General features: G+C 32.7%; 1 protein-coding gene across 6 annotated transcripts; it reads left to right on the forward strand.

Moving 5' to 3' along the window:
• The first annotated feature begins 3,101 nt into the window (after window positions 1–3,101).
• LOC148615145 (uncharacterized) lies at window positions 3,102–15,883 on the forward strand. Of its 6 annotated transcripts, none has more exons than XM_088589768.1 (9): window positions 3,102–3,227; window positions 6,986–7,168; window positions 7,768–7,929; window positions 8,981–9,044; window positions 9,476–9,678; window positions 11,075–12,069; window positions 12,695–12,803; window positions 13,298–13,467; window positions 14,255–15,883. In XM_088589768.1, exons 2-9 carry the CDS (start codon window positions 7,003–7,005, stop codon window positions 15,692–15,694), a joined length of 3,309 nt encoding a protein of 1,102 aa, XP_088445894.1. In that variant the 5' UTR covers window positions 3,102–3,227; window positions 6,986–7,002; the 3' UTR covers window positions 15,695–15,883. The 6 variants fall into 6 exon arrangements, with proteins under 6 accessions (XP_088445894.1, XP_088445892.1, XP_088445889.1 ...); XM_088589766.1 differs by having other exon boundaries at window positions 3,220–3,254; XM_088589763.1 differs by lacking the exon at window positions 3,102–3,227 and adding an exon at window positions 3,230–3,321.
• The last annotated feature ends 491 nt before the right edge of the window (window positions 15,884–16,374 follow it).

A 16,374-nucleotide genomic window follows, 5' to 3' on the forward strand; every position in this document is an offset into this window, starting at 1 on the left:
GAGTTCAGAATAACAAAATTTATAATAAACTACAAATTTAAATTTTGTCATGCAAAGTAATCTTTCAGTGGACAAGTTAACTTTTTTCATTACAAAATTCATTTTTGTATCACGGACTTTACTTTTGTACCTGATTTGAATATTGGGTAACAAAAGTTAATTTTGTATGCAAATTAGTTTAGTTTAGATTCTTTGAACTAATGTGCATACAAAACTGAGAAATATTATCATTCAATTTTGTGTTCTGTCATAATAAAATCACTTTTGCATGCAATTTAACACAAAATTCACTTTTGTGTCCTAAAAATCAATTTTGTGTATGCATGTATGAAAACCTTTTCAAGAAAGCTAAAATGCCTTCCTTACAGACCAGGAGGTTAGGGACTATGGCAAAATAAATGTACAAAATTGTAAATGATATAATACCTGTATGTTTGCAAAACTTAGTACATTTAAAGGATTCTAAATACTCTTACAGATATTCAATTATCCTGGACATACCAAGGGTTCAGACTGCAAGTTATGGCAATACATCGTTCAAATTTGCCGCAACAATATTGTGGAACGACCTCTCGGACCATTGCAGGGCTGAAAATAATTTTCAACATTTTGCAACCATGATTCAGACCTGAAATGGTTTAAAATGTCGCTGTTAAGTTTGCAAATAGTTTTATGTTTGGCTGAATTTTTATGCTTAGTTTATTTGTGATATTTTAATTTTCACATATAAAATTTGAATACAGCTTGTAATGCTTTCCTTATACTAAGTTGTTTTTGCTGTAGTTAGACTCGTCATCGTAATGCTTAGTGCTGCAATGTTTAGGTTGCTTTAACTTTATCGTGTATGTTTTGGGTCTACTTCTGTGTTTGTAAGCGTTCTGTATGTATATGTTTTTATGTAATATTCTATGTTTGTATATTCGGTTAAAAGCTCATTAGAGCTTGTGTTGTCTGTTAATTTACACAGAATCAATTGTTTTTTTATATCTAAAATATCTTATTAACTTTTTTTCAAAGGACAGACTTCACCCAATATTTTAAGTACGTCAAATAAGGAAAGCAAGTGGAAAAGGACTTTAATTATAGATTTCTTAATAATCACTAAGTAGCCCTAAATTTGGTGAAGATCTTCATTTCATTTTACCCAGACATTCTAACAGACAGAACACAAACAGTTGCAATTGACGGAATACAGTCTAACTCAGTACCAGTAACATATGGCGTACCCCATACCGTTTCTTGTTTACATTAACGATTTCCCGGAGTACCTGACACACACCAATTAAGACTCTTTTGCCGACGACAGTATTATTTACAGAGAAATAAAAAAAAACAAGACGACTGCATAAAACTACAACTTGATCTTGATGCCGCTGCAAGATGGCAGGCTGATTGGCTTATAGCCTTCCATCCAGACAAATGTACTGTCTTGTCAGTAACACTGAAAAAAGCACCATTCTAACACAATTACAGTATCCATGATCACATACTTGAACCAGTCACATCAGCTAAATACCTCGGTGTAACACTACAATCATACCTCAAATGGAACCAACATCATGAAAATATTGTATCAAATGGAAACAAATCACTTGGTTTTGTTTAAAACGTAACCTTGAACTGTCTAATAAAGATGTTAAATCAAAGGCATATCTATCAATAGTAAGACCTAAACTAGAGTACAGTTGCACTATATGGGATCCACAGACTTCGGAACAAAAAAAATAAAATTGAAATGGTTCAGAGACGAGCTGCCCGTAATGTGTGCAATAGCTACCACAACACTAGTAGTGTCACCAACATGATTGACAATCTTGGTTGGCCTATGCTGGTGGAGCGCCGTCTTAAAACCCGAGTAATCATGTTATATAAAATTTCACACCAGCTAATAGCCATACCATCGACTGTGTTAAATCCATCAGATACCAGAACAAGAAAAAAACACAATCTAACATTTAGGCATATAACAGCCTCAAAAGATACCTACAAATGGCCATTTTTTTCCACGAACAATAGTCCAATAGAACCTACTACCACAAAGTTATTTCATGCACTACAGTTGACACCTTCAGAGAACAGCTCGCTCCAGCTGTTCTCTCCAACATAATATAAACACAAAAGTCTATACTGTAAATAGTTTTAACTTGTATATAAAAATTTTCTTTTTGATTATGTAAATTGCTAATTGCATTCTGAAACAGTGACTTTAATTTTTATATTCTTACTCCACGCATGCGACAGCAAGTAATCTTCGGCAGGACGAAGTTATGCTGTATAACTAAAGAAGAAATAGCTTGAAATTACGACTACAGTCACGCTGCAGTTTCGATTCCGCTTCGAAATTAACAAAAGAGAAAAGCTTTCAACTAATTCAAAAGTTCTATGGCCGTCACCATGTTATGATTGGACGATTAAAAGGTTCTACAGTCGTCGCCATGTTCCGTTTCCAATATGACAGCCTCCATCTGTCATATTCACCGGGCTAGAGCTGCACGAAACGAGCAGCACTGAAAGACAAGCTTTTATAAGACGAGGTTTTTGCCCTTGAGAAAATCTTCTATGGTGTATATATTTCTCATTTGCCTAAAGCACAAGGTGAACCTTGTTAGATTTGCTTTTTATGTATTATTTAAGCTCTTGTTTATATTGTGATGCAAATAATTATATTTTAAAGGTCCTGTTGCACTGCACATGAGTGTTGTCGTTCTTGAGAAACCCTTAGCTGCCTAGTTGTGTTGTGTTGTGCGGTTTGTTTCTTGTTCTCCTTTTGTCTGTTTTAGTATTCCCGACTTTGCTTTGCCTAATGATTTCGCAAATTATGCTCCATGCATGGATAGTCTCTCACTAACTGCAGATCAGCAGACAGGCCTGTCAGTTTCCTCGGGAGATTATTTAAATGTCGCGTAACAACATTCACTTTCTCCAAGAAATCCGTTTACAATCATCCCAGGACATAGGATCAACAAAGGTTGTCTCGTTTCATGATTTACAGGTACACGAAAAAAAAAACTTTTTCCGGACTTTCTTTTTTTGGTTCAATTTCATTTAACACGCCTTGTGATGAAAAAAATGAAGAATGAAATGAAGTTATTTTTATTTTATACTAAAAAATATTTAAAGTAAATTGAAATTCATAAAGCATTGTCCTAAATAATAAATTTCGTTAAACAAAAGTGTCTTTATTCTAGGATACAGTACAGTAAACTTTATTGACCAATCAGTCACCAGTAAGTATTCACGTCTTAAAATTAGTGGTAAATGTTGTTTCATTTGATTCGATTGTTTCCCATTTTGCATGAACCTTGTTTAAAAACGGGACAGGTAAAGAACTTGTCATTGTATGACACAGAATCAAGCTGTAATTGAATTTCGATCGAAGCGCGTCTCCGCCATGGAGGTCGCAAATACAGTTTTCATATTTTCTCCTCCCCAAAGAAGACTTCCATGTTGACTGACGACAAAAAGTCTTATGGAAGATTTCATACTGACTGTTGTTGTCATTTCTGTCATGATCGTGACATAAACATTCATATGTAATTTTAAAGTTTATTTAATATGGGGTAGGCATCACCATGAGCTTTACGATACGTGCACGAACTTAGGTCTTAGACTTAGCTGCGAAATCGTAGCTCTTGATCTTTTTTTTTTGATTTTGCGATCAAACGTTAAAAAAGTACAAAAAAAATAGTTAGAGCTACGTTTCGCAGCTAGCACCAACTGTGCGAGACACGTAAAAATAATAAAGGACTTTACACAGAGGGGGGAAGGGACCAGTGGAACAGTGGAGATACACCGTAACACGTACATACACATCCACATGTTTCCCAAAGTTTTAAAAAACATAACATTCACTTCTTTAAATAAGTAAAAAAAAAAAGATAGAGAAAGACTTAAAAACTATCAGAAATGATGAATTTATTTTTACTGAAACGTAATCTTAACCTATATTGTTTTATTTGTTTGATTGAAGGAAATGATGAATGTTCTCCGTAAGGACAGTCACTTTTTGTTACTTCCGGGTCATGACTTTTTTGTCGTTAGTATATTGGGGAACCTTAAGGGAAATTTAGAAAGAACATGTAATAACCGTAGAGCTCACACCGCTTCACGGTGCTCGCTATTAACTTAATGCCATGCCACATACAGTCGATTTATAATAAAAAAGGTGAAGGTCATAATTATCTGGACTACATGTCACCCTAGGCTAAACTAAAACAGTAAAAGCTGGAGGAAATTAACCTCCTTTTTAAAAAGTATTGAATGGCTAAAATGCATATTGTTGCTGGAGTACTTGATACTTGCCTAATCTGATAGGGATAAATTCTTTTTATTGAAGCAGTTATGTTTTATACATAATAATTTATACAAATAAATTAAAAGGAATCGCACGTATACTGGTCAGAGTAGATCTCACCATTTTCAAGACAGAAGCAATTTTCACTAATCTGCTCACCAAAATTTTATTGCTGAATGAAAATTGTTGAATGGTAGCTAATTTTTGAGAGCAAAATATCAGCAATTTGTCAGATATTTTGTCTGAAATTTTTGGGTATGAATTTGTTTCACAGGTGATGATGAAAAATCTGTTGACGAGAATTACTTGCCGGCGAGAACTACTCCTTAACCAGTACTGTCCTTGATATTGAATAAAATCTTTCATTCAAATTAATATGACGTAGCTATTTTTACTCAAATAACATTTTACTGTGTTGATAATACACAGCTATGTTGTTTATTACTAATATGTCTTGGCCAATGAAAACATGCAGACTACTGGTAACAAAAACTGTGAGTTTGCATTTAAAGTTCAAACACTCACTTTCTAAATGTATACATTATTTCTGATTAACATCAGTTCTGACAACAGTTTTGAGCCATTCATATTTCATAGCATTTACATATATAGGACGTTACTGACACTACTTCCCTATAACTGGTAGGATAGCTGATAATTGAAGGCCAATGATATACATGTTCAACATCAGTTTGTGACCTAAGCTCATATATTAATTATCAATTTAGTTGATGATATTTTTTTTTGCCAAAGTCATTCAGTGTTATTACAACTTACTATATGATTTAAGGCTTTGCCCATCAGGGAGCTAACATTTGACTTTCTTTTTTGATTTTGATTATGTACTTGGTAATTTGACAATTAGTGGTGTATTCAGTTGTGACTTAGGCTGTTTGTTATTCACATGTACAGACAAAGCCATGTTTTATCTGGCTAAACTGAGTATTACTTTCATAAGTCTTCCTATAATTATCTCTATGCATTTCAGAGCATATATATATATTAAGTACAGGTCTGTTTTAAAACCAGACAGAAGCTTATGATTATTGATTCATGCAAAAATATATATTAATCCCAAAACTCATTTGATTGGAAATCCTTCATTAGGTCTTATAAAAACTGTATCCCACAATAAAAACACAATTGAAAGTTGATCACTGGAGGTATTTACACTTTAAGTTTGGTTATGTTCTACTATAGAAAAGTACGGGGAAATTTCCTGCCTGAATTTTTACACTATAACCAGTCAAAAATGATTTCACGATATATAGCAGATCCAAGGAAAAGAACGCATGAAGAGTTGATTTTAGGACATTACAATTGTGTTTGACCTGTTTCATTGTAGACAGACCCATACTTAAAGAAGACTGAAAAAAAAAATCCCCATGTATGTGTGAAAGAAATAATAATTTACTGACTGCAAAAATTGTTTTGGTTTTGTGATGAGTAGAAAATTTTTAACAACAATGAAAATATCAGTCCCCCGCAGTGTAAAAAAACAGTTATTGCATTAACTGTCTTTATACCTTAATGATCCTGCTAGTCCCACAGCCAAATATTATTAGAAAAACATACATGTTATAAAAAAAGGATTGATACAAACTTATAAATGTTTATAACCTGAAAATGGCACCAAGACATAATAATCGAAATGATTGATAATTGATTGATAAATGTTTAAAATGAACTGTGCAGAGGTAAACACAAATTAATCAAATACAGTTTCATAATTGAATCATAAAGTTCCAGAAAAGAGCATGATGATGTTGATTGAGGAAAGTTGCCTTATGATCCTGCTAGTCCCATAGCCTAATATTATTAGAAATATATACATGTTATAAAAAACGATCAAGTTATTATATTACGTTCCCTATTATACGTTCACTCCATTATCATCTGAATGATTTTCATATATTAAAAAGTATCAGATGGAACTATTGGACTAGTCAGTGGTGCTTCATTGATAATTTCCAATTAAAGGGACTTGGTTGACCAGTTAAAGGGCTTTTTGTTTTTATCAGACTTGCCATACTCATATATTTCCAGTGTGATATTAATTTTACAAAAAAATGTTTCGCCTTTCATTGCTGTAGTTCCTGTTTCTCTGAGAGATTACAGTGACTCTGGAGGATATGATTTGACATATAAAGGACAAGAAATTTTTCAGAAAATTCACACTTTTGACTATGGAGAAGAATAGTCAGTGTCATGAGGTTGGGATATTCTATAAGAAAGTGGTTTATAGGTCAGCATGATTCAAGTGATAACTTGCACTATCTGTTTTACAACTCAGTATTATAAGATCATTTGTATGTTTGGAATACAGTGTGTAAACATTGTCGGTGAACAAATATCCAATCTTTTGTTAATTTTCATAGTTCTTTTTTTTTTAAATCAACAGAAGAGATACTTTTTTGAACTATGAAATAATTTGTGAACTGTCACCTCTTGTTCTCTGTTAGTTAAAAAAGCTAGAGATAAAATTGGAAATTATAGATATTGTGCTTGAATAATTTTTGGAATTCTATACACTACAATTATTATCCTTTGCAGAGAATTATTATCTTTTATAATCACTTCCTGTGATGAAAATTTTCTTTTTATTCAGTCTTTAGTAACCACTAAATAGGCAGAGTTTTGCATATGAAAATATCTGTAGATAAAATGATGTTAAATTGTTTTAAATTTTAGGTGTTGTATGATGAAAAATGCCCCAAAGAAAAGTATCTTCAAAAGTAGAGAACAATGAGCATGAAAATGTGACAAATTCCACTGGTCAAATGCATGTACAGAAAACAAGGAGCTTTAGAAAAAATGAAGTCCAAGCCAATATCACAGAGATGTTTGGTCGTGGAAAAAGAAAGGCAACTGATTGTAAGTATACATTATAGACACCTAAGTTATTCATGTGATTGGCAGATATACATGTAACATTTTTTTGAAAATCAAACCATTGATTACCTTGGAAAAGCATAACTGCAATGGTTATAAAATCATATTCTTCAGTGAAAGAGTGCTAGGTACGTAATACATTTAAGTTGATACAGCAAATATTACAATGAGACCAACTGGGCAAGATGTGAATTTTGTGACATTTAAAGTTGATGTTATTCTGTTTATCAGTGACATTATAGTTGACTTAAGATAATATTGTCATTGGAAATTGCTGAATGGTTATATTACCATGACTGTAGCTTAAAATTATTAGGCAGTAAGGACAATAAAGTTTCTAATAAATAAGTACATGACAATGTGTATCTGCTTTTTTGGTGAACACCATATTCAAGAGCAAAAACTCTTAATTGGTTAAAATACACATAGTGAGTGTACACTAATATTATTGTATTGATTTTAGAAATTTCATCCTTCTATCAAGGTACATGTTAGTAATTTTGTACAATAAAGATTGTATGATCAAGATAGTAGAACATCACTGTTGGAGTGTAGAATAGTGTTACAATGTGTGTCTGTAGGTAACTTAACTGATGAAAGTGGAATAGAAAAGAAGCACCATAAAAAAGCTAATATTCCAGATGGAGAAAGTTTGTTTACACCTAGGAGAAGCCCTCGTGGCATTGTACCGAATAGACAGTTCAAAGATATGGAAGTGGAATATAAACCTGGCAAACGACAAGGTACTAATAGACTTACTCTTAATTTTCTCAGTCTATGAAGAAATAACTGATACCTACTTATAATTTAAAAAAAGATCGTCAAGAAAGGTTGATGATGTCCAAATCGAATCACGAAATTTGGTCTATGCCATGATACACTAACTTTTTCATCTAGAAAGCATGTTACTTCTGAAATCAAAGTGTATACTTAAAGCCCAGGATATAAATAAGGAGTAGAATTATTTTAGGAATGACTAGAATATTTTGTGGTCTATGAAGAAATATCCTCGATCATGTGGTGCACACTGGCAGAGCAGGTTATTTTTAAGGGTGCACCACGGGCATTGAGATTATTTCAAATGTACTGAAAAAATATAATAGTCATTCCTTATTTAATTTCAGTTTCAAAATTTGACGAGTAAATCATTAAAAAGGTTGGTGACATCATAGTCACATTACAAAATTTGGTCTATGAGATGATTGACAAAATTATTTATCCAATTAGAAAGTGTTTTACTTTTAAAATTAAATTATTTAACAATGACCCACTCCAAATTATTTCTTTTGTGAACAATATACAAACACAAAAACACTACTGTGCTGATTTTCTATAAAATTATGAGCAAAAAAAATTATCTGATATGCTTGCATATTCATAAAGCCTAAAAAATTAACCTGTGTTTCTGCTAATCCTACTAACTCTAATTTTTTGTGCCTATCCTGAATTTTTTTGGCCATTTTTGACCAGCACTTTAAAGTCTGAATGTGTCTCCAGTACAAAACAAAATTTTTTTTAGAGTGTGTGAGTGAAAACACATTTTTTTCTTTACCTTACAGGAAAGTGTGGTACATGACATTTTTTGTGCTATTTTAAGAAAAATCTTAAATTCCTTTATCAATTCTTCTGAAAATTTGTCTGCCTATAATTTTCAAACAAAGGGAAGTAATTTTTCTTTTTATGCATGTTTTGTCCCTAGTTTTTTGCCCTGTAATATTTAAATCTTGTAGGGAAAATATCAGAACTGCTAATGTGATAATAGGATATTTAAACATCACAACTCGTCAATTGTAGATTCAAAGAAAGCAACAGAGAAAACTGTTTCTAAAACATCAAGTGTTAAAGTACCATCTAAAAGGTAAAGTAGATTTTATCAATAAGTAAGTCTGTAAACCTAGAAATGTTTTTTTCATGTGTTTTTGTGAGTAATCTACTTTTGACATGTTTTAAATTCTCAATCCAACCTCAGATAGTATAATGATATTCTTCAAAGAAATATTGAGTACACATAATTTTTTGCAATGACCGCCAAAATAATACTGCCATAACCTTTTATAGTATATATTGTCTTGTTCAAGATAAAATTATTAGTAAATTGAAATGGACAGTTTTAAACTGGGAAATCAAAATACATGTAAGATTAAAATTCTATGCTACTACAGGTAATTCCACTACTCCTATCAGATATATAATATGACATATCTATTCCTATAGTTTTGACTGCTTTGTAAGAGCAAACACTAAAAGAAATTTTCGTTTACCTTTGTCATATACATGTATGTTTTTTAGGTCTTCAAAAGTGGGCAGCCAACAGTCTAAAGTCACCCAAAAAACAGATGTTACATCTTCTGAAGAAATACCCCATGTGATAGAAAAAGAAGGTGTTGTTTTACCAACAATGTTGTCTAATCACTTTACTTTAAATAGTATCAAGGAAGACCAGAATTCTAATGAAGATGGCCCAACTGCCAAACAAGAAACAATATTGGAAGGTACATTTAATTGGATTATAGGTTTTGTTGCTGGTACCAGCCTTATTATTTAGTGAAAATGTGAATTTACCTTTTAGAAAGACTTATTTGCATAATTTTATGTTAAAAAGATGATTCAGTTTTGGAGATTTTTAGGTGCCATATTGATGTAAAAAATTTTTCTTTCCAATTTTCAATGATTTTATTATGATACTTGGTGTTTGTTGGTGATTTTTTATATCAGCAAGTATTTGCCACATGCTTCCACAAACTAAGCCCCTTGCAGGTCCGGGTGTCAAAAGAATAGGCCTGCTGCAGCGCTAAGCTTGTCGTAAAAGCCGACTAAATAGTGCTCAGAAACCTAGCTGGGGGGCTAGGCGCTCTGCCCACAGAGCAACTGGGATGTGTGCCCCAGGTAGTGCAATGGGGTACCCCTGGCGTGTTACATGCTGGGGTTGTCAGGCTATAATACGGAAAACCTGACCGCAAACCATAGTGGTGCACCGTGTTCGATAGGAGTAGGAACCTTTGCGCTCCGCCACAGGAGGCTAAATTGCCCGACCTTACCCATCCCTCCCTTTTTCTAGTGGCAATCAAAATTTGTCGACCCTACTGTCCTTGTGTCCCATCCCGTTTTTCATTTCATCATCATTTCATGTTCATTTTATCATCCGTTTCATGTTCATCGTCTGAATATAGCTGAAATATTGCTGCTCAGACGTTAAACCCCAACAATCAATCAATCAATCCACAAACTAAATCTTCTGTCAAAAAATGCCTTGATATGATAAGTTTCTGTATAGAAATATGTCACAAATTGATGTGTTTTTCTCTTAGTATCAATTTGGCACTTCAGTTTTCATCTTGTGTATGCAGAACATTGAACAGACATCTGTTAACATGATTTTAATTGTTGAAAGGTATAAATTTTTACATTTACTGATTGCTGAAGTGTATATCAAATTTGATGGCCGATGACTGATCTGATCATGTTCTCTTTATGTAAAAGATGGTAGATTCATTTAAATCACATATTTTTCATTGGAACAAGTCTAATGTGAAGCTGTTATATCCTTATCCTTTGCATTTCATTTACAAAACAAATAGAAAAGAAACAATTTAATTTAATTCCTAAATTATATTACTTAGTGAATTTGTGTAAAACAATCAAAACAAATTAATTTCTTAAAATATATAAACCAGTTAGATGTCACATGTTCTATGGTAATGTGGAACTGATTGGTGAATTGACAAATGGATGACTGAACTATAACAGATCAATGATCCATGAAGAATCACAATTATAGTTGCACAGATTGTTTCACAATCTGAAAGGGAATGTTTTAATATTATAGACTGTAGCCCTATGTTCATTTCATTTGCATTTTTTTAACATAAGTTAATATTTATCTTGTAGGTGATACATGTGGTGATAAGAATGTTCCTCCTGAAATGAAAATTGCTGACAGCTACAGTGAAAATTGTTCACAAGACGCAGAGCAAGAAAGTAACAGTGATATTGTCGTGCAAACATTTCCTGTAGAGTCCGAACCGTCAGATTACTCTATTATCCGTGAAGAGGATTTAGAAAGGATTACATCAGAACTTTTAGAGCTTGCTCAAAATGCTGAACAAGAACACAGTTTTCAGTCATTATTGGCACCTAGGCAATCTAATAATCCTGAGTTTGTATCATCAAGCTTTACTGTCACTGATATGAAATTGGTTGAAGTGCCAACTGAGTCAGGTAATAGTGTGCCAGTAACAACAAGTTGTGTTGAAAAGCAAAGTTTTATAGAACTTAGTAGAGACCCTGCGCTCCAGGCAACGCCTGCTCCTGATACTGTTAATATGAAAAAAGAAAAACAAGATTTTCAGGATAGTCCAAAAGTGTTTGTCGACAATAGACCAACTGCTATTGTCATTGAAAATATTATGCAAAAACAGACTTCTGTAGAAATGTCTGATAATGATGACAGTATAAGTAATAATGATATAGCACTGAATAAAAGATCAGAGTTGTCTGAACTTGGTAATGGCATGCATGAAATGGAAACTGAAATACAGCAGGCAGTAAAAAATGCATTATTGGTGCTAACTGAAAAGACTGCAGAAATCGGTGATGTAGACACAAGTGGGGAGAATGAAAAAGATGAAAATACTGAGAATATTGAAGGTGTTTCTTCCTCTGGAACTCAGACTGCAAAGGAAATCATCAAACTTCCTGCGTTGAATCCAAAGTCTAGACTTCTTAAGACTGTGAGGGTTGTTGTCAAATCTGACAAGAAGTCATCATCTGACACAGAGACCGATGACAAGACAGACCCAAGATTAAAGCAAGAATTTGTTATTGTACATGTACCTGATGGTCAAATGATCAAACGGACTCAAGTCAGAGTAACTAAACCTGAGGTATTTATGTCTGTAATTCCTTATATATGTGTATTACTTAAACGTTACATAATTAAATGAAACAAAAAGGGAATTTAAATGAAAGTAAATTTCAGTGGCTTTACTGTAAGTTTTATCCTGAATTACTGTATAGCAGAAATTTTTTGTGAGGTTCTCATTTTAACTATTGTCAAGATCTGAAGAGATTAGAAAAGTTAAAGCTCATGAAATTTGAGTCTTAAAACTCTCAGAGTACAAATGTAAATGTTTTATCTGCACATCATTGACACAAATTGTGACAAAAATGATATACATCTGTATCTTTTAAGATCAATACACGAATTGGAAGGAAAACAAAATTAATTTCATAATAATGGTAAATAATTGAGAAAATCTATGATATAACTAGGATAATCAATTGGTTATTATTTATGACTAAAATATAATTATTTATTCCGAGCTTGGTGATTTAACTCCTGCATGGAGTTCCATGTACTTCTTAAATCTTGCCATTCTTCAGCATCCATGATCATATTTTGGTTTTCACTCTTACCAATTATTAGTCCTTTAATTATTGAACTCTGAAGTCTAGTATTAGTTTCAATGACCTGAAAAGTTAGGATATATCTACTATTTGTTGTTTCAGGACTCTGTACCATTTACCATTGATGAGAAAGGAATGTATAAATGTGGTGTTTGTAACTATGAAACATACAAAAAGGCCAATCTATACAAACATAGGAAGAAACATGTTGGTAAGGTTAAAGCATTAACAATTTATACATCTGATTGATAGAATGGTACTACATTTTTGTAGATTTGGTTTCCATTAAAGTTAATTACATGTAAGTTGAACATATACATGTATCAGGGCTTTTGAGTTTTTAAAGAAAAAAAAATAGGCTTAATGCCCCAAAAAATGATAGCATAAATAAAACTATTTAAGTAGGATTCAGGGATAAAAATTAACAGTCGCCCAGTAGCCCATGGCTACTAGATTTTGAGCTGGGCTACCAGGTTTTTGAGCAAAATGTAGTTGAACATATAGAAAATATTAAAGAAAAATATTCTCTGGGCTACCAGCTTGTATTTCCTAATCTTTACCCCTCCAGATTTTAGATTGAAGCATTTCTAGATGTTCTTTTCAGATTGAACAAGACATTCAACATTAAGAACACATAACATACTTAACTACTTCAAATATTCATTCCTATCATGCACTATATTATGGATTATTTATTTTCAACAGATGACAAGCCACACTGCTGCCCATATTGTAATTATAAGACAGCTACCAGCAGTAACCTAAAGAGACATATCAGTATACATCAGGATGTCCGTAGTTTCCAATGTGAACTTTGTAACATGTCATTCAGACAGAAAATTCACCTGGAAAGGCATGTTAGATACAGACATGAGGTAAGGCTAGGCTAGAGATAAAGATTAATGAAATGATGTCTATAGAGCCAGAATACTAATGGTTGTGAATTTTTGTAACTCATTTTTGCATGATGCTTAAGGAAGCAGTAAATGTAAAGGCACAATATGTGGTTAGAATGTGTCTTCCTCTAATGCTAACAAAATAATTCAATAAGTATTTATATGATAGCAATGTCTTTTTACAGCAATTAAGTACCAGTCCATATAAAATTCAGGCACTACCTGTGGTAAAGTGATTCATGGTGTAGAAAAACCCATGGATCAGATGATGCTTTTTTGGTCTACATAAGCTTTTTTTTTGTGACAATAGTCTTTTTTGTATTTAGTTCAGTACTTTTGAGAAAACTTCACTTTAACTTCCCACTAAAATCTACCAAATGAAACCAAATCAAGAACAACAATTCTTGCAAAGTGCTAATTTCATGTACAATCTATATAAATTTTATCTCAAAAGTGCAACTCCCAAATGAAAAACTGAAACTGGTTATGTGATCTGTAATAGTTTCTGAACAAGAAATAAAACTACAAAATCTTCTTTTAAAAAAGATGAAAGGCATTTTTGAATGCCAACTTAAACAAATGACTGTTGGCAGGTCAAAAATGAATGATTCAAGATTTAAATAATTGTCGTTTTATGTTATGTCCAAATATTTCTTCCGTCATCTATTTTCAAAAACCAAAATATTGAACTATTCAATATCATTTAAGCTATAACTGTAGCAAACTTTAGAATTTTTTTAAAGATTTAATGTTGGATATATTTCAGGAGAAGAAGGTAAAGTGTCCTCTGTGTGACTATGTTTGTGCCAATGAGAACCCTGATTTAAAAGTACACATGAAACGTCGCCATCTGCCATTAGATGCTGAAGATGGTTCATATCAAGCATTCAAATGTGAAGAATGTGGACTTGTAACTTTAAACAAGAAAGATTTTAGACAACATATGAAATTCCATCGATCAGGACCAGAACTTAAGCTTTTCTGTGACTTCTGTAGTTTTGTAACTGATTGTGAGAGTCGTCTCAAACGCCATAGCTTTATTCATTCCAAAGAGCGACCATTCCAATGTGGGGTGTGTGACTATCGTGGATCACAAAGAGAGCATGTTGTCAGACACATGCGTTCACAGCATGGTATTGAGTTACCCAAGAGAAGGAAGGGTCTAGATGAAGATGGTGCTAATTCTATGGAGGATTCCAATGATTCCAGGGATGATCAGATTGGTTGTATAAGATTAAAAAGTGATCCACCTAAACCTGAAAAACATGACTATTCAAGTCAGGAAAAAATATTTGCCTGTAATCATTGCTCAATGAAATTTTCTAAATTATTAAATTTGTATAAACATTTACATGCTCAACACAAGGACATCCTTCCTGACCAGACTGACAATGAATTCTTGTGCGTTGTCTGTGATTTTAAGACAACAACAAAGAAAAACCTACTTGTCCACATGCGAAAACACAATCAAATTGACCAAATTCCTCCTTCACATGTGTACTCGTGTGTTTTGTGTAACTATATTAACCCAAAACGTAGGAACTTGTTCCAACACATGAAGAAGAAACATGGTATAGAGATCGTAATGAAAGATGATGGATCAACAAGCTGCTTTGTTGCAGATGCAAATTCTGTTACCTCTGGTAATGATCAGACTGTGCAGAACTTACTGACAGTTGGAGACATGGTTACCACACAGACTGATGAGCAAGAACTTCAGATAGTGACAGAAGAGTTTGAAAGGGATGGCATACATGTACAAAATGTAATAAGCTTTGATGATATTGCCTACGCTGCTTCTCATCCCCAACCCCACAATAATAGGAAAATGATAGTTATAGATCAGAGTTCTTTGGTACAAGAGCATGAAGCTGCTGAAGCAATTGAAGGACTTCAAGCCTTGGCTGAACAGCCAGGTATAGTGTCTAGTCAGGAAGTTATTACAGACTCAGAACTTATGACAGCAGATGACAACACAGAGGTTAATATTGACAATGTTAGTAGGATTGTTAGTTCAGATGTCAATTTGGAAACTAGTGACAAAGACAACAATGTTGAAAAAAACACAGAAGGGATTCAGCTTTCAGCTGATGAAGTGATGAATTTATCTGCTGGAGACTTTGTTGAAATAAATGGTGAAATGTATAAAGTAGAAATAAGTGATATTCCAAGTGCAGGATCAGAAATAGTTGCAACAACATCATAATTTTAAAGTTATATCCAGTGTATTGAAAGTTAAATTTGTTTCTTCTGCATATATGAATATTAATTTTGCATGCTCAAATGTAATTATTTACTAGTAATTCCTTGTTCCAAAAATGTCCATGTTTTACTAAGACGAAGACTAAGACTATTTATTGGATAATCAATAAAAATATTGTTGTCTTCCACATACAATATCTAGGTATTTAATTCTTAGGAACAATACATAAAAAAAATAATATCAATACATGAAAAAGACAGAGGATAAAATATCTAAACATGGTTATTCAAATACAAACATTAGTTTTACAGCAGTTTTACTTCTATTTTTGCATCTGAAGAATGTGGCTAAACCCCAGGACTAAATTCTGCTGTGGGACTTTAATAAAGTAATGGCTGGTCTTATATAAATTTATGTATTGACTGTCAATGTAGAATGCACAACGATTTCATAGTACACAAAATGTAGTTCGTAGAGTTGTCCCAGGATATTTTTTTTTTCAAGTTTTTTCTTTTAAAAAAAGGGGTTTTGCTGTATACAACACATGTATATAGTTCAAGATAAATGTGACTTATAAAGAAATTACATGTGTATCTACATATTTATTTACATTTAATTTTAGGTATTTAAGTGTTATAGTGTGTATTGAAAACTTTTTAATACACAAGCCGAAACCATTAGAG

This window comes from Perna viridis, chromosome 6 (assembly GCF_037379345.1).
Source record: "Perna viridis isolate PV_CMFRI_1.1 ecotype Kerala chromosome 6, ASM3737934v1, whole genome shotgun sequence".
Taxonomy (NCBI): Eukaryota; Metazoa; Mollusca; class Bivalvia; order Mytilida; family Mytilidae; genus Perna; species Perna viridis.